This window comes from Mizuhopecten yessoensis, unplaced genomic scaffold, assembly GCF_002113885.1.
Source record: "Mizuhopecten yessoensis strain PY_sf001 unplaced genomic scaffold, ASM211388v2 scaffold716255, whole genome shotgun sequence".
Classification (NCBI taxonomy): Eukaryota; Metazoa; Mollusca; class Bivalvia; order Pectinida; family Pectinidae; genus Mizuhopecten; species Mizuhopecten yessoensis.
In genome coordinates this window covers 256057-281512 of record NW_018480025.1, presented here as the reverse complement: position 1 = coordinate 281512, position 25456 = coordinate 256057, and the positions used below count along the sequence as shown (strand labels likewise).

General features: G+C 35.2%; 1 protein-coding gene across 2 annotated transcripts; it reads right to left on the bottom strand.

Moving 5' to 3' along the window:
* Positions 1-4510: 4510 nt before the first annotated feature.
* Positions 4511-25064, bottom strand: LOC110442377. Of its 2 annotated transcripts, none has more exons than XM_021485958.1 (4): positions 24597-25064; positions 8149-8244; positions 6696-7687; positions 4511-5780 (listed from the first exon to the last, which is right to left on the bottom strand). In XM_021485958.1, the coding sequence occupies exons 3-4, from the start codon at positions 7677-7679 to the stop codon at positions 5595-5597; spliced, it is 1170 nt and encodes a 389-aa protein (XP_021341633.1). In that variant the 5' UTR covers positions 7680-7687; positions 8149-8244; positions 24597-25064; the 3' UTR covers positions 4511-5594. The 2 variants fall into 2 exon arrangements, with proteins under 2 accessions (XP_021341633.1, XP_021341634.1); XM_021485959.1 differs by lacking the exon at positions 24597-25064 and adding an exon at positions 19229-19316.
* Positions 25065-25456: the final 392 nt, after the last annotated feature.

Genomic DNA, 25456 nt, shown 5'->3' with positions numbered 1-25456 from the left:
ATTTTTAATAACTCCTCGTATCTTCTATGTACAGTATATAGACCAAATGACTGTGTAAATCCATTTTGGGAACAATTTGAAAACTCCATTGAAAATGCACTTGATGAAAACCCACATGTCATTATAGTTGGTGACATAAACGTTGACCTACTGGTTGAGACTCGTCATAAACTGAACGACATTATCCGCACGTATCTGTTTTCTAATGTAATAAACCAACCAACTCGGGTAGGCCAAACACGTGCTTCGCTCCTTGACCCCGTGCTCGTGAGCGATACATGCGTTGTTGGTTTTTCCGATGTTATTGAAATTGACAGGGACATTTCGGACCATGACGCTACTCTCGTTGAAATTAAACTAAACATTTTTCTTACTAACAAATTTAAACGCATGATTTGGTGTTATAAAAATGCTGACTATCCTAAATTTAATAACCTGTTACAAAACACCGATTGGCAATACGTATTTAGAAATGCTTACACATGCGACGATATGTGTTCGATTTTTACAGATAAGTATTTGGAATATGCTCATCTTTGTATTCCAACTAAGGTTATTACTGTTAGACCAAATGATAAACCGTGGTTTACTACTGAACTACGTCGTGAAATTAGAATTAGAAATAGATTGCATAAAAAATTAAAAAGAGTTTTTTCTATAGAGAATTTAGCTAAATTTAAAAAACATAGAAATCATGTCAACAATCTCAAACGTAGAACAAGAGAACTTTTTTATGCTGATATTAATGGACTTTTAGATAACTATGCAAAAACTAATCAAAAGAATTTTTGGAAACTGGTTCGGAGATTAACTAAAAGTGCAGATGTATCTTACATTATACCTCCTCTAAAAGACCCTATTACTAATTCTACTGCAGTAGATGATGAACGAAAAGCTAATATTTTAAATGACTATTTTGTGTCTATCTCTACTATAGACGACTCAGGTGTACCTTTACCACAAGTTGATATGAGAACCCAAAGTCGCATAGATAATATATTTTTTACACAAGCTGATATTGTTGACATCCTTAAGTCTCTTAAATTAGGTAAAGCTGTTGGATATGATAAAATTAGTCACCAAATGCTTAAAAACACAGCTCTTTATGTTTCATTTCCGCTATTTCTTATATTCAGAAAGTCTCTTGATCAAGGAATTTATCCCAATTCCTGGAAAAAAGCTTTAGTCATGCCCATTTTTAAGAAAGGCGATAAACAATGCCCCAGTAATTATAGACCAATAGCTTTATTAAGCACTGTAGGGAAAGTTTTTGAAAAAGTTATTACAAAATTTCTGCATAATTATTTATTAGAAAATTCATTGTTATATAAATACCAATCTGGATTTCAGCCAGGTCACTCAACAGTACATCAACTAATTGAAATTTATCATAATGTATGCATAAATCTAGAAAACCGTCATCATACCTGTCTTGTTTTTTGCGACATTTCCAAAGCTTTTGATCGGGTTTGGCATGCAGGTCTTGTACACAAATTAAAAAGCTATGGAATAAATGGAAATCTTTTAGACTGGCTATCCGATTATGTACAGAATCGCCATCAACAAGTCTTCATCCACAATGTTACTTCTCATACTAAAACAACTAATGCTGGTGTACCCCAGGGCTCTGTCTTAGGTCCGCTTCTTTTTCTCTTGTATATCAACGATATAACTGATAACCTTGTCAGCCCTTCCCGTCTTTTTGCTGATGATACTTCCCTATCCGTCTCTTCTCCTTCCGCAATTGAACTAGAAACTACTACTAACCGAGATCTTGAAAAAATTCATAACTGGGCAGAAAATTGGCTTGTTAAATTTAATCCTAATAAAACTGAAGCGCTACTAATTTCAAATACCAATGCTGAGCTTGATGTCAATCTCATTTTTAATAATGTTAATATTGATTTTATCGAACATCATAAACATCTAGGCATTTTCCTAGATGCTAACTGTAAATGGACTCACCATATTGATAACATTTGTAAAACTGTTACGAAACAAATAGGAATTCTCCGCAAGTTAAAATATACTTTAAATCGCAAGACATTAAACAGAATTTATCTTACTTTTATACTCCCTCTGCTTGAATACTGTTGCGAAGTTTGGGACGGTTGTACAACTGCCGATGCAAATAAACTTGAAAAACTCCAGTTAGAAGCGGCGCGTATTGTCACCGGCCTGCCATCTTTTGCTAGTAGAGCGTCTCTTTACTTCGAAACTGGTTGGGAAGTCTTGTCTCAACGTCGCACCCGCCGCAAACTTCAACTTTTCTACAAAATTCACAACAATATGACTCCCTCTTACCTAACTGACCTTCTCCCGCCACTAGTAGCTACTTTAACTCCTTATAATTTGAGAAACTCTGAGAACTATTCCATTCCTAATTTCCGCTTACAATCTTCACTCAACTCGTTCATACCTTCTACTTTAAGACTATGGAATGAGCTTGACACTAATATTAAAACTGCACATTCTTTTAAGAGCTTCACAAACTGCCTCAAAAAACAAAATGAAACATTTAAAGTGCCTGTTTTTTATTTAGCCGGTGACCGTAAGTTAAATATTTTACTAACCAAACTCCGTCATAAATGCAGCCCTTTAAATGATGATCTCTTTAATGTTAACCTAATCAACTCTCCTATTTGTGCATGTGGATATCCTAATGAAAATGCTCATCATTTCTTTTTTACATGCAGTATATATACTGATCAAAGAGTTGAAATGTTTAGAAATCTTCATGAATACTTACCTCTAAGCTTAGAGAAATTATTGTATGGCCATGAAGATTATTCGAGTGACGAAAATAAAAATGTATTTATATATGTCCAACAGTATGTATCGAGTACTCGCAGGTTTTAAATTTGGTCACGTTCTTCTGTCTCCTCTCCAACAGTCCTCATTATCTTTCATATTCATTTCTTAGCTTGTGTCCGTATTACATGGCATAACGTACACTTGTGTGTTCCTTATTATTTTAGTAATCCTCTGTAATGTTTAACTTTCTTTTAAGTGCACGAGAGCGTGAATGCAAGAAGTGTGCGTGTGCTGGAATGTATGTAATATAGGCATGTGATGGGCCATTCAGTTACAGCCAGTGCGGTAGAAACGAATTTTCGAGAAAGGATGGAATGAAAAGGAGAAAGACACAAAGCACGGGACGTGACGAACTGTTGAATAGTTGAAAGTATGGAATAGTGCCAGGATATCACTGCGCTGACTGTGCTGGATGGTTCCATTTTCATGACCAAATTTCAAAATATACCATAATTTGTAAATAAAAGTAAGAATGAATGTGTGCATTATATGTTGAATATTGAGATGTACATTATAATTTATAAACTGCAATGAATAAGTAACATTCTCTCTCTCTCTCTCTCTCTCTCTCTCTCTCTCTCTCTCTCTCTCTCTCTCTCTCTCTCTCTCTCTCCCAATAATAGATAAATGTATTGATTTAAACTATGAAATCCATCTTATGATGTGTATATACAATTATTTATCTTATAAGGAAAGGGCGTTAATAATGTTCATGTAACTTGTGCCCAATCCTCTTGCATTTTTTTGGCAATAAAATATGTTTAAACTAAACTAAAACTACAGATGACAGTTGGTTAAGTTGAGAAGTACAAAACGTAAATTATAATGGATTTTTTATGTTCAAAATTCATATCTGAAAGCAACAAAAATACATTTTGCAAATCATTCATAATTATTTTGCAAGATCTCCATTTTGTGTCCTTTTTCGCGGGAAATTGTCCAAAAACACACAGTCGTTGTTCATGACAGGCGCATTTAAATAACAATACAATTTATATTGCTTGTTTTTTTATTTTCGTCTTTATTTTTCTGAATTTTAGTTCTTGCTGACAGAACCGTTAAAGCGAAATTGAGAAATTATATGTGTCAACAATAAACATTTTTGATTTTGATTAATTATGAACATAATAACATTAAGAAAGCAAACGAGTCAGTTATTGTGTATTTGAAATAGATACTTGTTTAGATTCATGCTGGATACTGTTGCATCCCAACTATTTGTTTGAGTCATTTATATATTCTGTATGTTTGGTGTGAGATTCTAGTCATTGGTTTAAAAAAACACGTTATATTTGTCTACTCAGTAAAACCTTATGTATTATCTATAGTCTAAATGGAGAACTGCAACAGACTTTTTTCTGTTAATGTAAAAATCATTTATATTGTTTATGTACGGTTGACAGAGTAACTTATAAATACGATTGTATTACGTGATTTAAAGAATAAAATAAAGTTGTATTTTGATGTAATTCTGTACTACTGAAGTTTGTGTATATTTTAACATTTGATTTATTCCAAATTTACATGAAGAAAAATGATATACAATTGCTTTTATATACATAGTCACAGTGGTTAATACAAAAATATGTCTACAGTAAACACATGCAAATATAGAACGCGACTGTATCGCAAAAGAAATGAGTATTTCTACCCTATTCTGCGCGTCAATGAAAAGCAGTATGCTTTTGGAATTGTATTGTTGAACTCTCCATAGCTACTATACCATACGCCTGCGTTTGTCAGTGCTACATAATCTCGTACAAATGTAGATATTCAATACCACATGATTGAGTTTGCTGTCATACGGCATAACACATTACAACGGTGACAAGAACTAAATCACTAGGTACAGCGGCTGACAGATGTCACGTGGTACATTGAGGGAGTAGTCGTCAGAGAATGGGTTATCTTAACGGGCGTGCAATACCCATTTTACGATAACATTTACTTGGAGTCACAATAGTAAGAACATGACGTCATGTGTACTCTTATGTGACAGTAATCAGGTTTAGTTTCTTATCCCATTTTTTGTTGGAGAAGGTTTGCCACTAGAGGCGCTCGTGTCAGACAATATATGTAAATAGCAGCACAACTACTGACACTTTTGTTATTTCTGTTAGCTTTCTCTGGTTCTAGCCTCAGAAAAGTATTTAAACTATTATTTCTTCTGGCTCGGACTCCGTTGAAAATTTTAACAAGATTATATAAGACTATGGCATCAGGACATGACGTATGGTACATTTACACATTATATAACAGTATAAACAATAATTTCACATAAACTTTGTTTCTATCATATAAGCAGTTAAGTAAGTGTTTCCCATGTCTGTGTAAGGGATGAGACATGTTGTATTCATGCTGTATTCTGCAACTAAACCAAAGCAATCGTGCATATATATTTCATGATGAATTTGATTGATCTGATATTGACACATGCGTTATACTTACAAATATTGAAATGATTTGCTTTTGCAGACAACACTTAAAACTCGTATCTGTTGTTGCTACATCAATACTTAACTTGCAAGAGCAAAACAATAATTACATGTCCTGGAGTGATGATGTTACCATCGGAACACTTATGGCTATTCTCGTCTTCGCCAACTTCGTCTGTTGGGCTCCAATTGCTTTACTCAGACTTTCGCTGGGCTCCCCTTTATTAACATTTTAATTCTAAAATTAATGTGCCAACATTTTTTTGAATGTTCTTATCACAAAAGATTTTGAAAAGACACGTTAGCCATGTTAGTCTTTGTAAAGATTGGAAATGAGAAGATTTCTCAGTTATTATGAAGTTCACGCAAAACCTTGTCCACAACTTTGATATCGCGCTCCAATTTTTTAAAATCATATCCAGGGTCTCCTAAAACCTTGCGTACAAAGTCGTACTCTGCCTTGGCTTTTTCGCACTCTTCGAAAAGATGAATAAGTTCCCTTTCGATCCTCTCGGTGACAGCTTTCAGAGCCTACAAAAAAGAAAATAGGGGTCAATCGTATCAATAAGAGGGACAACAACATATAGGGTGCGCTATCAGGACTAATGGAACCTTGTTGCCACTAAAGCCTTGTTTAAGACAACGAAAATGCCAACGAAATGAAGTTCATCGTTTCCAAAGGTAAAAAGATCCATCGCCAACGAGTAGAATTATTAGTTCATTTTGAACATGATCTGAAGTACTATTTACATCTCATCCCTATATAGACCTTTTTCACATTTGTTTTATAGCGTCGTGTCTGATACAGTTAAAGTATGGGGTTGAGGGATATAGCAAGTTTCTGGTGTCCCCGAGACCAGGTCTATTTCCCGAGGCGAAGCCTCCAGCCCATACTTTAACCGTGTTATTGTACCGATACACACTGGAGAGATAGTTTTATCTTGAAAATAGTTAACCATAAGCTGTATAAGCTTCACGTCCCAGCTACCCTTTTGATGGCAATGATGGAGCCAATGCTTCCGAGTTCGGTAGCAAGCTCCGCCTACCTCTCGCCTGATTGGCTCGGCGGAAACACCCGAGTGTAGGTGTGTTTTAGTTCCCAGACTAACACACAAGACTAAAACACACTCATGCAAAAGTAGGGATATATTCGATTTAACCAATTACTTTTATCAAGAGTAAATAAAGTAGAGGTGTAATAACAAGTTTTAAGGACTCAAACAAGCAGGCCAATCAAATACGCATTAAATCACGAATTTGACTTTTTCCCTCTGAAAATATAAGATTAAATGCTTGAACATTTCACTGATAACGATGCCTTGTGAAATGCTGTTAAAAATTGTCTAGATAAGAGCAAATCCTGACATTTGATGTAACATGCATGTTTCATGTCAAAGTAAGCTCGCGTTTCATTTGCTTTTCGTAAGTAAATCTCCTGCAATATACCTCCATTTTTTCCCTTTTTTCCGCCGCTATATCAATTACGTTCTTTACGTCCTTGACAAGGAGACTAGCGTCGATTGCCAAGGCAGTTGCAGTTCCTGCTCCAGGTGCGCAGGATGCTGCCCCGGAAGCAATCTCCAGTCCTGCGCCTGCAACATCTCCTTCTGCCAGCCTCCAGATTGCAAATCCAGTACCCACCACCAACCCGAGAAATGGAACGGCCTTCGCTGTGGTTTTGGCGACTCCCTTCGATGCACCTTTGGCACCTTGTTTGGCTGTTTGCTTGGCTGCCATCTTAGCAACCACTTTTGCGATTTCTATTGTGATTTCCATCACCAGCGCTCTCACTATTTGTCGAACAAGTACCCATCCTGTTTTAATCGTTATCTTTTCAATTTGGTGAGCGATACGTGCTCTTTTATCTTCGCTTTCGAAAACAAATTCTGTAACTTCTTTCAACTCTCTCTTTTTTGCCTCAATTTGTTCCTCGCTAGCTTTTATCAGCCCCCAGAATTCCTCCAATATCTTGGTGCGAATAGCCTTTAGTTCTGTCTCTTTTTGGCTTTGAGGCTTGGATGAGGAACGCACTTGAAGCCAAATATCTCTTAACTTCTGTAGACTAAGGCGTGTTTGGTCTACATTGTCTTCAAAGTCGTTTTCTTTTTTCTTTCCAAAAGGACCAAAGTGAGTAACAATTATTTGGTCGCCAACCCGGGAGAAGATAAGCCAATTAAGAAGTTTTCCCCGGGAGTTTGCATCGAGATATTCAAAAAGTTCATTTTCTGGGGTTATTCTAATAATACGAAAATCCGCCCTGAGTCTTGTCCAGTTTGGAAACATCAACTGATGATAACTTGAAATCTTCTCGCAGATTGCTGTTAAACTATCGTCCTCTGATACCAGAGGGTCGAGGTGATTGGTCATATTAAAACTAAATGTTAATCCATCCAGCTCTAGAAAGTTGGTTCTGTAGATCCTGTCACCCATGTCTAAATCTGAAAGAGAGATGTCGAAATGTCATCAGTTAAAGTATTAAGCTACTGTATATCCCTTTACAGTACCTCGGTTATAACAGCAGAGTTGATATCTACAGTTGTGAATGTTTTGGGATTAATACAATCTCGAAAAAGCATATTACTTTTGCAGGATAATGGGGTGGAGAAAACTACAATTTAACCAAATGGAAAAAGGAAAATTGGATAAAAAATATAATCTTTAGCATGTTTAGGAAAACCGCGACACGACAAAATCAGAAAACAACTATTATAGGAAGTAAGATGTCAATGCAAAGAAACAGCTTATATTTTTTTTCAATCTTGATATGCTTACTATGGAATTCAGTGAAATCGGAAGTTGCAAAGAATTTATACTGGATGGCATCCGTTTTTGAAATAAATTCTTCGATTCGTGACTTATTAATGCTACTTAAACTAAGTAAGTAATGTAGTATACTCACCATGTACAGTTGTCCAAATGTTCAAATAGCTGTTTAGCAAAGCAGCAATGCTTCAATATTGGTAAAAGTGGAAGATCATCAACGTTTGGACTAGCACTGGAAGAGAGAAAACACAGATTGGTTGATACTTCTGCCTGTGGTCACTATAATCGAATCTGTCTGCAATTGAAGTTGCAATGCTAGTCCACATCAGAAGAACATGGGTTTATAGATAAAATATCACCTGAATACATGTGAACTTCAATGCAGCCTTACTTGGTCAAAATTAATCCGTACCTTCAGTGTTACAGATATCCCCAAATTAACAGCGAAACTATATAGTAATTATGTTGCCAAACACAATGCATTCTTGGTAAAATGTAAAAGTGACTTCTCCAAAGTGTATTTTGTGAAAATAAAGAAATAACAAATAAACTTAAGCTATTCTTTCCAAATTCATTATAACATGCAAATTGTTTTGACATTATATTCTTAATGAAAATCACAACAGATTCAGATCTACTAATAAAGTTCAATAAAACAAAAATATTTAAATATTATCATTCAGCTATCTTTTTCAGAATGCTATTCAAAACATTTATGTACATCTTCATTATCAGATGACAAATTGCTAAGACATCCTATTTCAAGTTTTATCTATGTTGTGTGAAAATATGCATGCTGTAACATTTAATGAATTTAAAAACTGAAAGAGATAATAAACTCAAATAACGAATACAGATGTTTTTACTAGATTGCAGTGAGGTATTTTAGAAAAATAAGCCATGAATAGATACCGTAATATATTTAATATGGTGGCCATAATTAAATGACCACTACTCCAGAAATGCGAAATATTTTGAGTGGCTCAATATCTAAGCAAGAAGCCCAGAGGGCCTGTATTGCTCACCTGGAAATGTTACTAAAAATGAAGTTGAAATAGTCAGATGTTGCTGGTAATGAGCATTTATTACATGGTAAGTCAGGTTCCAGGTTATTTGAACATGCAATTGGACAAAATCATGTCATTCCTAAGGGAAAATGGGGATTATGAAGAATTTGCTATGTTTCCCCTATTGGGCCAGACCCTTCTGCTCACCGGATGGTCAAACCGACCGTTTATACAAAATTAAGTCCCTTTCACCCAAGGATGATTTAAACCATATATTGAAAAAATCCTGTCATTCCTACAGAAGAAGAAGGATTTCAAAACTGTTATTTTATTTTCCCTTTTTAGTCCCGCCCCTCTGTCCCCAGGGAATTCAGACCCACAATTTATACAAAATTTATTTCCCTTCCCCGAAGGATACTACTGTTCAAATTTGGTCAAAATACCTTCATCCCAACGGAAGAAGAAGGATATTGATGCTATTCCTATTTTTTTTTAGTTTAAACATGTTTTATTGTACAAATATACAAGTGGATTGGACAACAAGTTATAACAACTAAATAACAGTCCTCTCCTAATACATATGGTAAATACAATGTATATGTTCTTTGGGGAACGGGAGGATAGGATGGTGAAGGAAGGGTATGGATGTGGGTGGGGGGATAGGGAATGGGGCTACCTAGAAAATAATCGTGTAAACTGTGAAAAGGATCCGCATTTGAATAAATTATAAATTATATAAAATTCCATGACATGCAGCCCGTTATAGTAATTTTAAAATGAACACGATCAATGTAACAAAGTAATAAGGCAAAATAATGAAATGCAATTTCATAAACATATATAACAACGTACACATATAAGTAAAAATAAGGAATGATAATAATCATTATCAAAACCTATTGCTGGATTTGATGTAAAGATACACTTGTCTAAAACTGTTATATTGACTTCCACCGAAAGTTGGGTATTACCAAACAAAAGTAATTCTTAATCAAAATCAACATTCAAGGCATTTAAATTTTGGAACAGGATGCGTGTTTCGTCGTTAAAAAGTAAGCACTCATAATAAAAAAAGTGAAAGGCATTTTCACAGGGATGGCAACAATTACAAACTGGACTATCAACAAGATTTACCCTATAGAGATCATATTTAAGTGGATTACACTGATATCTAAGTTTTCTATGAAAAATGTTTAATTTACGTTCACCGAAACCTAAATAGATTGGCGGAGGAGATAGTACGTTTGAAGTTAACGAGTTTTTAAAAGAATGTAAAGAAGTCAATGATCGTACTGAAAGGTCCAATGAATTCCAACTACGAAGAGTTGAAGGTATAAAGGATGAATTTGTTAGAGAAAGCCTGAAAGGAAGAACTCTATAATCATTATTGTTTCTAAGGGCGTAACGGTTATTTTCTGCAACGGTAGACGGCAATAAATCATTTAAATAGTCCGGAGTTAATTTATTGTGCACCTTATACAAAAGTTGAAGTTTTCTGCGTTTTCTGCGATTCGAAAGAGTTTCTAGACCAGATTCAAAAAGTAAATCTTCGATTCTGGCATAAATAGGAAGTCCAGTAATTATACGAATAGCTATTCTTTAGACTTTCTCTAACATTTCGGTTTCATAAGTTGTACAACCATCCCACAATTCACAAGCATATTCTAAAACTGGTAAAAAAAATATAAATCTTTAAAAGATTATCTCGATTCAAGAAGTATTTGAGTCTACGTAAGACGTTGACTTTTTTTCATAACTGAAGTATATATTGCACAAATATGATCCCCCCATTTCGCCCTTGAATTAAAAATAACACCTAAATGTTTTTGATGATCAGTAAAATTTAAAAATTCGCTATTAAATTCTAATTCCAAATCTTCATTAATTTCAATCGAGTTTGAAACAAAAATTACTTCAGTTTTTTCTGGATGCATTGTTACTAACCAAGTTTGGGACCATGCAATAAGAGACTCGCGATCTCTATTCAGAACCGTTTGGATTTCTAGACACGAAGAGGATGATTTTAACAAAGAAGTATCGTCTGCAAAAAGACGAGCGGTTGACTCAAAAACATCAGCAATATCAATAATATAGATAAGAAACAAAAGAGGTCCAAGAATCGAACCATGAGGAACACCTGCTTCAATGAAACCTAAGTGGGAGTAAGTATTATTCAAAAAGACTTTCTGGTGCCTTTGAAATAGGTAATTTTCCAACCATTGACAAAATTCTCCTGAAATTCCCTAAGATTTTAACTTAGTCACCAAACCCTTATGCCAAACCCTATCAAAAACCTTAGAAATATCGCAGAATACCATACATACATGTTTTTTTTCCCTCTAGAGCAATATAGATGTTATGATAAATTTCAATGAGTTGATATACAGTAGAATGGCCAGGCAAAATACCAGACTGATACTTGTAAAAACATGAGTTTTCAATAAAATAATTTTGCAAGTATTTGAAAATTACACTCTCAAACACTTTGCCAACTGTAGATAATAAAGAAATTGTTCTGTAATTAGAGGGAGAATGCCTGTCACCTTTTTTAAACAAATGCATAACTTTGGCTGTTTTTCACGTGTTTGGGTAAACACTAGACGATAAAGACATTAAAAACTATTTCAAGGGGAACAAAAACGGTTTCTGATGTGCTTCGTAGCATATATGATGACTGTTTCCATCCTCACCCGAGGCCTTACCAAGCTTCAATATCTGCAAAATATCTCTTATTTCATTATTATTGACTCTAATGGACCTAAGACTCTTGTCAGGTTTTGACTGGATGTAAGGAACCTCAGTATTTCTATCATCCACACGAGTAATATTGCAAAAATAGTCGTTTAATAAATTAGCTTTGTCTTCGTCACTAGTAACCAAATTATCAGAAACAGGATCTACAAGTGTAGGTATAGATTGTGTCGAACCAGACTATTGTAGAAACCTTTTGATGAGTCTCCAATTAGCTTTTGGATCAGAAGATGAGTACTCTTCAATAATACCATGAACATTTGAACATTTTCATAAAATAATTTATTTGCATACTTTTTCATGTTAATAACCTTATTCCGTTGAGATTTGAATGTGTTGATGTCCGAAAGTTGTTTGGTTGACCTCGCAATTTTATGCAACTTATCTCTAATTTTTATTATTTTTCTTAATTCAGAGGTCATCCATGGTTTATCATTAGGTCTCATAGTTAACTCTTTTGATAGAATACAAATAGCAATGCAATCAATGCAACCGTCATGGTCACTGAGTGATTTGTCTATTTTTATAACAGAGGAGTCAATACAGGGAAATGAGTCTGTTAAAAGTATAGGGCCAAGTAGGCTAGATCGAGTCGGTCCAATACGAGTCGGTTCATTTATAAAATTTACCATACTAAAGGAATGAATAATATCAAGAAAAACATGGTTCCGAGATGCAGTAAATAAGTCGACATTTAAATCCTCCGTGATTATAACATTTGGTGAAATATCTAGGGCAAGGTTTAAGGACGTACGTAAATTCCCAAAATGGTAAAACAGAATGTTCAGGTCTGTAGGCGGAACCAATAACCAATATAAAATTTGGTAGAGTGATTTTGAACTAAAGAATATCATCACCCCGATATTCTTATTCCAGCAAACGGTCAACTTTTAAAATTTTGTTGATATAAACCAGAACACCACCACCAGCGAAATGTCTATCAAGTCGAAAAGGTACATGAAAACCAGTTATAAGTAAGTCGTCTATAGAAACCTGATCATCTAAATGAGTTTCATCTAAATGAGTTTCAGTTAAGGTCATAGGAGTGTATTGATAAACGGAAACAGGATGTACTCCCTAGTTGAAAATCCAATGTATAAAGACAGTATCACAATTTCCGGATATATTAATGTTTAATATTAAACTGATGAATATTGTATGTTTATTATTGACAGCACAGTGTGTTAAAGTATTTCAAAGCAATCCAGTCATTAGTTCAGGTCTTTATAATCAATGAGTCACATGTGTCCATTTTGCTGTACTTCAGGAAACCGGCTACCTATTTTACTACTGTGAAGTTTTTCAAGAACGATAACTCGTACATATAATCACTATGTGTATATGGTTTTATTATAAAATGTCATTTTTTAATCGTTTAGAGAAAAGTGCACAAAAGTAAGAGGTATGGTCAAGTGATAGAGAGAGTGGGAATCATCACATGGGTAGGCAGTATATATACAGATGGGGGACACAGGAACGTGGATCGGGGTTGAATAAAGATAATAATAGCCAATATTGATATGTATGAAGATTCACATTGGAAACGACTTGAGAAGATAATACGAAAAAATAAATAAAATATAGAATTAAATAAAATAAAAAATATAATAATAATAATAATAATAATAATAATAATAATTACAAGATAAGCATATGGAGCATGCGATATTAATGACTATATTAACTACAAGAGTATAGATGTAGCATTATTAATGAAAAATAATTGTTATATTACAGGTACATTACATATACTTTTAACGATTTTGATGAATTTCATAACTAACAAATAAACAACTTTTAAATAAATAAATAATATACAAAAAAAAAACACACTAAAAAAACACAAAACAACAACAACAACAGTTTGTACAGCTTGAGTATGCACATGAGAGCCTGCATGTATCAGTGCGCCCTCGGGTACTAGCCTCGTCTGCCAACCCACACTAAATTTGGGTGTATTGACAGACGAGGCCAGCACCTGTAGTGCGCCAAACGAGCGATTTGACCTGTCGTGTTGACCTTTTGTGTGGAACATACGGTATGGGTCAATCCCATTATACATAGGTAGAGGCAGGTCCACGGAACGGGTATATAATTCACATGTACGTATAGACACATGCGTGCATGTAACCCTAAATTTCATGTATGCGTGTGACAACGGTTTTAGAAAGAATTCAAAGTACAAAATCAATAACAAAAACATATTAGTAGCATTCTAACCAGAGTTTTGATCGTTTAGTGAACATTTGCTGTACATGTACAAACAAAATTCTGTAGATAAGTTATATTTGGCTAAATTGGACGTAATTTCTTCGGAGGTAAATATATAAAAATAGGTCAACATGACATGACAATATAAACATGTACATGGAAGTGATATAATATATAGACGAATCTTTTTGAAAAAATCGGGAATACATAGTCTCTAGCACCGGCGCTAAGTCACACGGTACGTCATGTCACAGGGACCTGAGAAACAGTCACAGCCTCACCCGGACCCACTCCGAACACCACATCCCAGGTCCAAATACAGCTGCAACAAACGCACAGGCCCCTGTGAGTTTAGCTTTCACGGGGCTAGCGCGCATTATGTTGTTTGCCTGCAAAGCTGTGTCATTCAAATAGATCATAAATACCATACAAAAACAGTTCAATGCTTAAGTAAACGAAGTTCAAATTATGTATATGATTGAAATATATTCAGAGATAGTCCATTACAATGATTATATCATCTACAATATAAAAACAAAATGCAAATTTTGAACCATTATATATACACACAACGTATATATGATCACGTGGATCAGAATATAGCCACTGTCTATAACGTTAACGTCGCCGCTTGTCATTAAAGTTGACGCTTTACAGCGGACGCGTATGAAGAAGTGTTTCTTGGCGTGTAGGTGTATCCAGGAATCAATTTGGTTATGTCACTAAATGTGTAGATAGGCTCTTTGTTTGACGTCTCAAGTTTTTTAAGAAAGATTCGTCCGTCGCGTTTCCAAAAAGAGAAAAGTGTGTTACTATGACGCAGTTTGTTGAGCTCGTTGATAATAAGTTGTCTTTCTCTTTGTCAATGATTCAACTATCATAGTTCCATTTTGATTGCCTCTTAGTGCACTTTTTTGGTCAAACACACGTTGGCGGTCATAGTAACGCACGAAACGTATGATAGCCGTTGCTTTGCCGTCTTTAATTGGACCAAGAATGTGGCACCTAGAAATGGATTGTTGTGTAATGTCTACTTTTAGAGTTTTATTACAGATGTCAAGAATTACCGGTAATGGGTCGAAAGACTGGTTACTTTCAAAACCTGGGACAGGAATGTTTATAAATTTCAAACACGTACGTCGTGAATACTGATTATGTTCGTCTAGTGTGTCGTCGTGATTAACGGCCTTGTCCTCTAGTTGCTTTACTCGTTCACGGAGCAGTTTTATTTCATTGGCCTGTGTCGACAGTTTCTCGTCAAGAAACCTGGTAGAAGTACTGGTTATCAAGCTCTCAACTTTCTCACCAATAGCAGCCTGTACACATGCATTTATAGTAGATTTTAAATTTGCTTCGAGTGTGGTCTGAATAACCTGTGCTACTGTGGTAGCGACCGGCTTGATTAGGGCTTGGACGAGTCCATTAATAAATTCAGGGTCGGATATGGTTGAGTGAAGCATGTTTGTGAGGTCAAAGTGATGCTATTCCTCTATATTGGTATATATGATGATATTGGAAAAATGTCGTATTAAATTATTGGTGTACTGATGCCGTCCACTAGTTTACCTCTATGTGATTATAAAGACACAATGCAATGTCTATGTGATATGTATGATAAATATGTTGAAAGTGGATCAGTAATAGTAATGGGAGACTTTAACGCTCATTTATCAAAAGAATTTGGTAGTAAGAACAGTGCTGAAGCTAACGAGAGAGGGCGAATTCTGCAGCAGTTTATGCGAGATCGATTTCTGATATCTGCTAATTCCCAAAACTGGTCTGATGGGCCAAAATTACACCTACCTTTCGGGAGACCATTTTCTTAACGTGTCTGATCATCGACCTATACAACTTACATTACGCGTCCTACTTTCTAAGCGTCATACTATAACTCCTGACTACTCTGTAAACTGGAAGAAGGTGACCGAGATGCACATCAATAAGTATAAACAATCACTTGACGCGATTTTTGAAAATACATCTTTACAATCAAATGACATCGAAAATATAGTGAATTTGTTTAATAATGCAGCGAAATTAACGCTGCCTATAAAACAATATAAACGTTAGTTAAAACCGTAATATTTACATTTGCATGGCATTGCCACTATATAGCCTCTTTGATAACTGTTTCGCTGATGGGACTTTAATTACCATGCATCACGAGACACAATTCTTAGCGTATTAATACAACACTGACCGGAACTACAATATTCAATATAAATAAACATGATGGCTGCTGAAATATCGCTGGGCATTGTGAGATTTGACAATGTCATTGTAAATTAATGTGTAAAATAAAAAATAAAATAAAAAGCACTTTTATTACAACGAAAACAAGACCAAGGTCTGCAGAAATCACCAATGCCGGCAATGGAAACAATTTTAACGCTCATGCAATTTATCAGAAATATCGTCTGTTACACTGCACTGATCAACAGGGGTTCGTTCCAAATGTCTGAAATACACACATTCTATAGACCTACTGACACATATGCTACAGACCTACTGATACGCGTCCAGCACACATAATCATTTCAGACATTTGTAACGAACCTGTGCTCCGTCGCAAGATCACTCACTTCAAACCCTATCAGTTTCACGCGTCTCGCATCTACGGTTCCTCAGTTTAATTCTGATGGCAGGTCAAATAACAAGGCTGTTATAGAATCTACCGACTGTTGTCAGGTTCCCATACAATCAACAAATAAATTCACGCGTGGATTCTTCACAAAATGAGCAAAGAGAAAAGTTCGAATAAACTTCCAAAAATAACTCCCTCGTGGAGGACAAGGTCGGATTTACTGTGTTCACTGTATTTGTCCATGCGCGAAATTTGTTCCGGGGGAAAATCGTAACAATTTTAAATCTAACTTTCAGCACAGATTTCTATTGATAAACTTAAATCACCCTATATACATATAATATGCAATTGTATTGATACTGAATTGTGGAATAAAATTGAAGTGTTTGTTACTTTGTATGCCAATCAGCACGGGACAATACGCTGTGCAAACTATTGAACAAAATTGTGTGGACTGTCGATAAGGCGGGCATTTTAATTTTAAATATAAATTAGAAGTTAAAAAAGAACATAAGAGACAGAGAAAACGTGAATATAAGTATTGAACTGTTTTTGTATGGCATTTATGATCTATTTGAATGTCACAGCTTTGCAAGCAAACAATATAATGCGCGCTTGTCATTCTGATAGATCATAAATACCATACAAAAACAGTTCAATGCTTAATTAGAATTCTCGTCAAGTTAGAGCATTGCATACTAGGATGAGAACTCTCAGGTTCTTGTGGATTAGTGAAGGACGTCCAAGAGGTTTCGAGTTCGAATCTTATTCGAATGATAAGTCTGCTAAGAGAAGTTTTCACAATGAACTAAATATAGCTCGCAAAGACTATGACAGCAGTGTACATTAGCGTACGGTGGCCATGGGTGATATTTTTGTACAATGAATAACCCCCGAAATATTACATGTATCAAAACTTTAAAAAAAATCAGCTGTTAAATTGTCATATACATGATGAATTTGACTATGTGGGCTTCACATTTAAAAAAAATGAAAATCGGATTTGGCGTGAGACTACATTTTTGGCCATTTTTAAATCTGTGTCTACACAACAAAAGGTAGCTTTTCATGTAGTCTATTTTTGTACTCAGCACATGTGTAAATATTGTAAAAAATCCAGTTGAACGGACCTATGCTAAACGTGAGTATTTCTGTTTCTGAGTAGGTGATATTTAATTTAAGACAGTTTTTTAGCAAAAAAAAATACTGCTTGCGTGGGTCAAATTTAGGGTTAAAAATCATGTTTTTTGCACTTTGTGGCGTTTTTTGTTGTGGTAACCACAAAAAGACGTATTCAAAATGTAGTTTATTAATATATATATATATATATATATATATATATTATATAAAGAAAAATTCTTAACAATGTGTCTTTAGTACTTTCATCTCTTATAGGAGATAGTTCAGACTGTTTATTTGAAGTATTGACGTCATAAACTATGACGTCACATAATAATTCGCTATAACGAGGGCCGCCATATACGTTCTCGCCTTAACGATATTACAGCAATATAAATATATTAATTATAGTCTTAAGGCAAAGGGTACTATTTGTTTAGGATTTAGATATACTAGTAATACTATTACTTACAAAAGAAATAATATAATAATAATAAAAAATAAGTAAAAATAAAAAATAAAAACACTACCTGTGTGGGGCGAACTCAAGACCATTACCTTACTGATACGACACAATACCGATGTCACTACTTTACAAACATAACTCTTCAATAGACAAAAATAAAAATGATAAAACACTTTGATCGAAACTCGTGTAGTACTCTCTACCTTAAACATATGTATCAAACAGTACTGTTTAAGCGGGGTCTAAGAAGTCTGATGAATTCAGCTTCCTTAGCCTCACGTTTGATTACGTCTGCGTTGTTCATTTGATAAATAGGAAATATTTTAAATTTGTCATCAGCGCAAGCATGTATGTGTTTACTAACTGGTAAAAATCTTAAGCTGTCTGTTCGTTTTTGTTGTCTATGTACAGTCATCCTTGTGTTGTGCAGGATGAATCCGCTATCAATGTTTATCCGAGACATGCCCTTTATTTTTAGGGTCAAGCCATTTCTACTGTACACTGTTACCTATTAGCGTAAACAATTTCCGGAATTAGAGTCATTAGCAGAGATAGATATTGGTACGTTTTACCAGGCGGTACGACGGAAGTGGTCAAGAGGGGAAAATTCACATTCATGTAAACTGTTATTAAACGGGAAAATCACGCGTGATCCGGATATTCTGAGAGAATCGTGGTACATGTACGATCACTTTAGTAGACTAGCATGTCCCCTAAGTCAACCACACTTTGATAATAACTTTAAGATCTATATTGAGAATGCCGCACGTAACATGCATATAGAAAGTTATAACAACTCTGATGGTATATGTGTTCATCCGGTATCTATAACAGAAGTGAAGCGCGCTATTTCTAATATGAACTGTGGCAAAGCGGGGGGACATGATGGATTAGTATTAGAACATATAAAATATGCTAGTATTTGATTGGCGACCCTGCTAGTGAGTTAGACAATCGAGGTCTTGGACTTACGATCAATGATATACACGTACCATGCGTGTTATTAGCGGACGACACATTAGTATTGTCAGCCTCTATATGGCTACTCCAAAAATAATTAGATATAGTATATACATACTCTACTCGTTGGCGTCTCAACTATAACTCCACAAAGAGCTCTCTAGTAGTATTTCAATCTCCACGCCGACGTGTGATGTCAGAAGAATATGGGCCTATTCAATGTAAAATTGGTTCCGATATAATTCGAATGACATCACAGAAAACGTACGCTGGGATAACGTTTACCCATAACCAACAATCAAGCAGTAGTATTTTTGATGCTTGTGTGAAAGGAAGGACTAACCTAAATTTTCTTTTAAGTATTGGTATTCACCCCAATGGGCTGAACCCTGTATTAAGTTTTAATATTATTAAAAGTGTTGTATAATCATGTATGTTGTATGGGTGTGAGCTTTAGAACTCATATACTACGAAAGCTGTAGAAGAGTTGGACCATACAAAGAGATATGCCTGTAGACGTTGTATTGGTCTTCTTAAAACTTCCTACTCAGCAGTGACTGTTCAGTGTTTAGGGTCATTTGATATGTGGAGCGAAGTGGAGAGAAGGAAACTATTATTTTGGAACAAATTGTGTTTAAGAGGGTGCTAAGTTTTTATGGAAACACTTTTTATTATTAGACTATGCCAATTTATGTATGGTAGTTCATCAACTACTCAAATAGGAGTTCTGCCTGATATATATAACATAATGGTTAAATTTAAAATAGAGTCATTTATTAATGACAATGTTCTAAATATATTCGTACCACCGATGTTATGCTGGAAACGTTTCATTAATAGATTTGTATATGTTTTTATTACATAAGGTGGAAAGATAAACTAAATACACGTGCTGAACATAAGAGATATACTGCTAACCATAGTGATCCGGGAATAAATCCAACATTGCAACTAAGCACTAAACAAATTTCTCAACGACATGTATGGGATCTAGTAGGGTTATTTAAATACTCAATATTTTGTGAGAATGAAGTCGTTATATGTAAGATATGTGAGAAAACAAGTAAAGATATTGTGTTGCATTTTATATTAGAATGTCCAGGTTTATACTTAAGCCGTGATAAAATGATGGATGGTGTTGTAAATGCTATAGAAGTATTGTAATATGTACAGTTTTCAGAATTAAGCATTGAAGACCAATGAAGCTTTTTACTTGGTGATCATTCACATGTATACTTGACTGATATAGAGTGGGAAACACTGATGATAAATATGGCTGGAAATATCAAAGGAATGGTATGTGAGATGGAGAGTTCTGTATAATTAACCTATTGATGTATATATAAGTGTATACGTATATATGTAAAAGATGTATGAGGAATATATATTGTAGTGAACATTTTGTATTATGAATTATATAATGCAGTTATATGAATGTCAAATACGTCAATATTTAATACATTTACTTCTCAAAACTATGTTATATATATAAGTTAAAATACATATTGTCAAACTGTTTTGACATATGAAATCTCCTAAAGGAGGAAATACATAATGTCTGTCTGTCTGTCTATCTGTCCTTCTGTCTGTCCGAACTTATCCCATTGCGGGGCTCGTTCGGCCATCCGATCATCCGACAGGGAAAATTAAATAATGTTCAAAATGGACGTACTGCCATAATTCCCAGAACGAACTTCAATAAAAATGGGCCGAATATGCTCGGATCTCCCCTATTGTTTTATGTTTTATTATTATCCCTCGATTAGCCGACTTTAAATACATTTTATTTTGCCTCATTCTGAACGCAGTATTATCTCATTCTGAATCTGTAAATATCAGTGATCAACAAAAGCTTCGCTCTTTTAAGGCTTTGCCGTTTCATATTATTATGAAAGGTCTTGGTGTAAGGAATCTTAAATGATTGGTTGGTAGCATAGTTGTATGATGAAAGAATGTGGTGCGAGGACCCTTAATGTTTGTGTGTTACCTGTATGTAAACATGTGTCACATGACATCTCCGGACATTTTTATTGGTCTAGTTAACAACTGCATGATTTTTAATTGACTAATATCACTCAGCACCAAGGCATTGAACGATAAAGGACTACGTTTGATATTGGGAGGTTTTCCCAATCATAATTTGAAGAATTAGAGAACGGGTATTTCACGTATAACACTTTGTAACAACTGCTAGGCATACGTCGCTTGTAAGACAAAGGGAATTTCTGTAAACCCCGCAGGATCTGTGGGGTAAGTTTAAAATGTATTCTTTTATATTTAGATATATTTTGTATGTTAATATATCGTAATTTCATATCAATTATGAAGTAAATTCAGTATTATTGATGTTCATTGTAAAAAAAATATCGTATTTTTATATGGAGCTCATTGAATAAAAACAAACGTATCCCTCTATTCTAATATACTATTATGCATTACTGTGATAAATTAAATATATGTAAGAGATGTGACCCTTGATGTTAACAGACTATGTGATATATCTGAGTGAATGTGTAATGTGTTGTTTTTTTGTACTTGCAGAGTTTTTTAATACACAGAATAATCATCAAAGAATCGAACCCAACAGTGTTTAGTGGATTTGTATACACCATTATAGCACTGTAACATACAAAATTGATTTCCCTCCCCAAAGGATGCTACAGTTCACATTTGGTCAAAATACCTTCATTCCAACTAAAGAAAAAGGATATTAAAGCTATTATTCTATATCCCTTTGTGACGGAGCCACTAGTTTGTTCTTGATGCCGAAATTAATAAACAATGCACTGAATTCTATTTACAGTTTATTTACATCTATATACATACATACAGGTACATGTACATGTCCATACGCACACCGCTACACTTTCACTGCTCACATGATGGCACTCAAACGTTCGTACCACACCTGGCTACACACAAACATATTAACCTTTTAATTCTTCCCCTTTCTGGTCACACCCAACACCTGTTAATTCTCATCAGCTCGCTCCCGGACTCTCAGATTATAAACTCTCACATCTGATAGAATTTCAACACGTTCTAACCGTAAAACAATCTAAATATCAGATAACCTCTCCTGACACGCTCTTCACACAGCCGCTGCACTGGCATAACTCATTAATTAGACTTTCTGACCTCTCCCTGTCTGACTCTCCCCCTGGTCAAAGTTATCACTCTTTCACACCTTACTGGACCCTGCCTCTCTGTCCCAAGGGGGGTCAGACAAACCAATTATACCAAATTGAGTCCCTTTAGCCCAAGGATGCTCCAGACCTAATTAGAAGAAGAATTTTAAAGTTGTACCTCTATTTCCTCTATTTGGCCCCGCACCTCTGCCCCCTGGGGGTCACACTCACTGTTTATGCAAAAATTGAGTCCCCTTGGCCAAAGAATGCTCCAGACTAAATTAGTATAAGATCCTTTAATCCCTACAGTAGGAGAAGGATTTTAAAGGTTTACCCTCTATTTCACCTACTAGGCCCCACCCCTCGAGTCCCCTTGGCCTAAGGATGTTCCAGACCAAATTTAGTCAAAATCTACTAGGCCGTTCAAGAGTAGTAGCTTTTTAAAGGAAAAGTTGACGGACGGACGGCGGACGACCGACGTTGCATTATGGCATAAGCTCACCATGGTCCTTCGGACCTGGTGAGCTAAACATATTCAGGGTATGAATCCTAACATGTACAAATGTGTATGTAAAGCTACATGCGTGTACGTAAAAACCCACAATTCAGTCACCATTCCGCCTCCTGCTAATATATCGTGGGTGGTAACTGAAGGAGGTTTTATATCTGTGGGTAGTCCAAATTGTAATCTTCAACGATGTTATATATTTGTTTGGAGACCCTTTGCAAGGCCCAGAGTTGCTAAACTCGGTCAGTATACTGCTCCACTTTAGCGTGTATACATTGTTATCTTAACGACAGATGATATATATGTGTGTCTCTCGTTTAGTTTACAAGAGGCCAATGGCTACATACATATCTACCTAGAGGGATAGCATTATTTGTAGCCCAAGTATCACCGTTATTACAGTGTAATTTGTATATGTTTGTGAACTCGGGGACACTGACAATACAGATTAATTTTGACCAAGACAGACACTGTGCTGCTATCAATAATTTAAGCACTTTTCATTGAGACATTTTATAAACAATGTAAGAATTGATTTAGAATTATAACAAATATAAATAACATCGAGCTACCTGGTCATTTACCTTTTGTTTCTTACATAAAAAGGCTCGTAAGCATGCAAGTACGATTCAATGATTACATTGTACTCACATACATTAACCTCGTTTATGTTTGTGGGGATTGTTTTGAAGAAATGAACATCCAAAACATACACAGGCACACCTGATGAGTTAGAAAACTGTTTTGAAGCGATCGTTAGTGTGTGAATGCCTCCGTGACTAGGACTTATGTGTAAATATATATGTATATAACCCCTGTCTATGTGCTATTTTAGTCATGTATGGAGGCCAAACAGAACCTCAGAATAAGGAAAACCACAAATACCACTTTAATACGTGAAAGAAACAAAACAATATGAATAGCGTTGCTCCTATTGATGTGAATAAAACTTGTTATAACGGTATTCTTGCAAAAGTGATCATTGCGTTGTAATATGAATGTTCCTGTTGAGCCTTTAATGGAAACAAAAAGAGTCTTTCTATAGATATGTCTACGTAACCTGTACTTTATATCTAAATGGATTTTGAGGAATGTGTCCTGATATGACTTACTGTGCTGCCAGATTATATGCCTATAACTCATTAAACTTTCGATAATTATGCGTTCTTGTGTCAATTTGATGTACCGGAACAAATCTGTTGAAAGGTGTATCAAAAGCTAAATTAAATTAATTTTTACATAAACAAGTAATACTTGTCTTAACAGTAGTGAAAGTGTAAACAATCATTTGCAAACGAAATTATTTCTTGTGAAAAAGAAATATTAGTAAAATATTGTCTAACATGACAAGAGGCCAAGTGCAACGTAGTTATTCTGGGCATACGAATGAAGTGCTTGAAAGTGCTGAATTCTGTTGTCAGGTCCCGGAAACACGAGACCTTGCATTAATTATGTTATACAATGTATCAATGACATATATCTTTTTTTAAACTATAGAAATGTGTCTGTAAGACATGGATGCCTCGCTCCATGTTTGGCCGTGTATATATATATACACCCCTCTGGACTCACGTAAACACACACAGTGTAGTGGGTGCTACGAGCTATGTTACACACGCTGTGAATTGGCGTGTGTGCTATTTTTAGCATTGACAAAATTCTCATTTTAGTTAATTACGAGAGTACTTATTAACTTTGAGTACATTTTCAAGAAAATAGAACAACAGTGTATCAAACTTGCAATCGGGCATCACATTATTATCCCTATATCACTGATGCGATAGTAAACAAAACTCCGGCAGAATAGCCCAGAGAAGTAAACAGTACGATACAAATGAAAAAGTACTCACAGAAATAGCAGAACCTCGACTATATTGGTAAGAACTGTCTTGAAGAAAGAACCGTTGAAGACCACAGATCATCAGTAAACTGCTTGAAAAGGATCAAGATTTGGGAATACCTGTGAATGTGCCTCCTTTATACCAGGAAACGTCTATGGCGTGGACTTATTTATAGAGGCATATACGGAGGCCAAAACGGAACACAGAAGGAAGAAAGGGTAGCAGATGATACCACTATTACCCGTAAATACGTGAAGGAAACTGAAAATATGACACAGTTACTCCTACTGATGCGAATAATTCTTGTTATAACGGTATCTTTGCAAAAGAGATGTATACTTTTAATGTCTGTTATGATCCTGTAATAGAAAGTGAAAGTAAATCTCGTCAGAAAGTATCTTACTATAAATGTAGTTACATCCGCCCAATATACTCTTTGTTTACAAAAGCAGACGACAGTAACCACGCTGTAGTGTAGTTTATATCGTCTGCTGGGTATTTGCACGAGTGAACTAGAGTAAATGAGTAATGCACACAATTATTAAATTCCACTAAAAGTTTGGAATGATCACAAGCTTTTCTGTGTCGTGTGTTTAATAGTGGCAATAAGCTTAGGCAAATAATAACAATACATGACCTTGTTAATGGGTTGTCAAATTTGTTGCGAAAACATGGACCATACAAATATTAATCCCAGTTGGCACATAACGTTGTATTTACGTTGGTACAACGTTGTGTTCTGGTTGCGACGTCGGCAACCACCATACAACGTCCGGGCAACGTTTATTTTAATCAGACATCGTCCCAACGTTAGAATTTGACGTTGCGACAACGTTGTGATTTGGTTACACCACAATATATGTGAAATA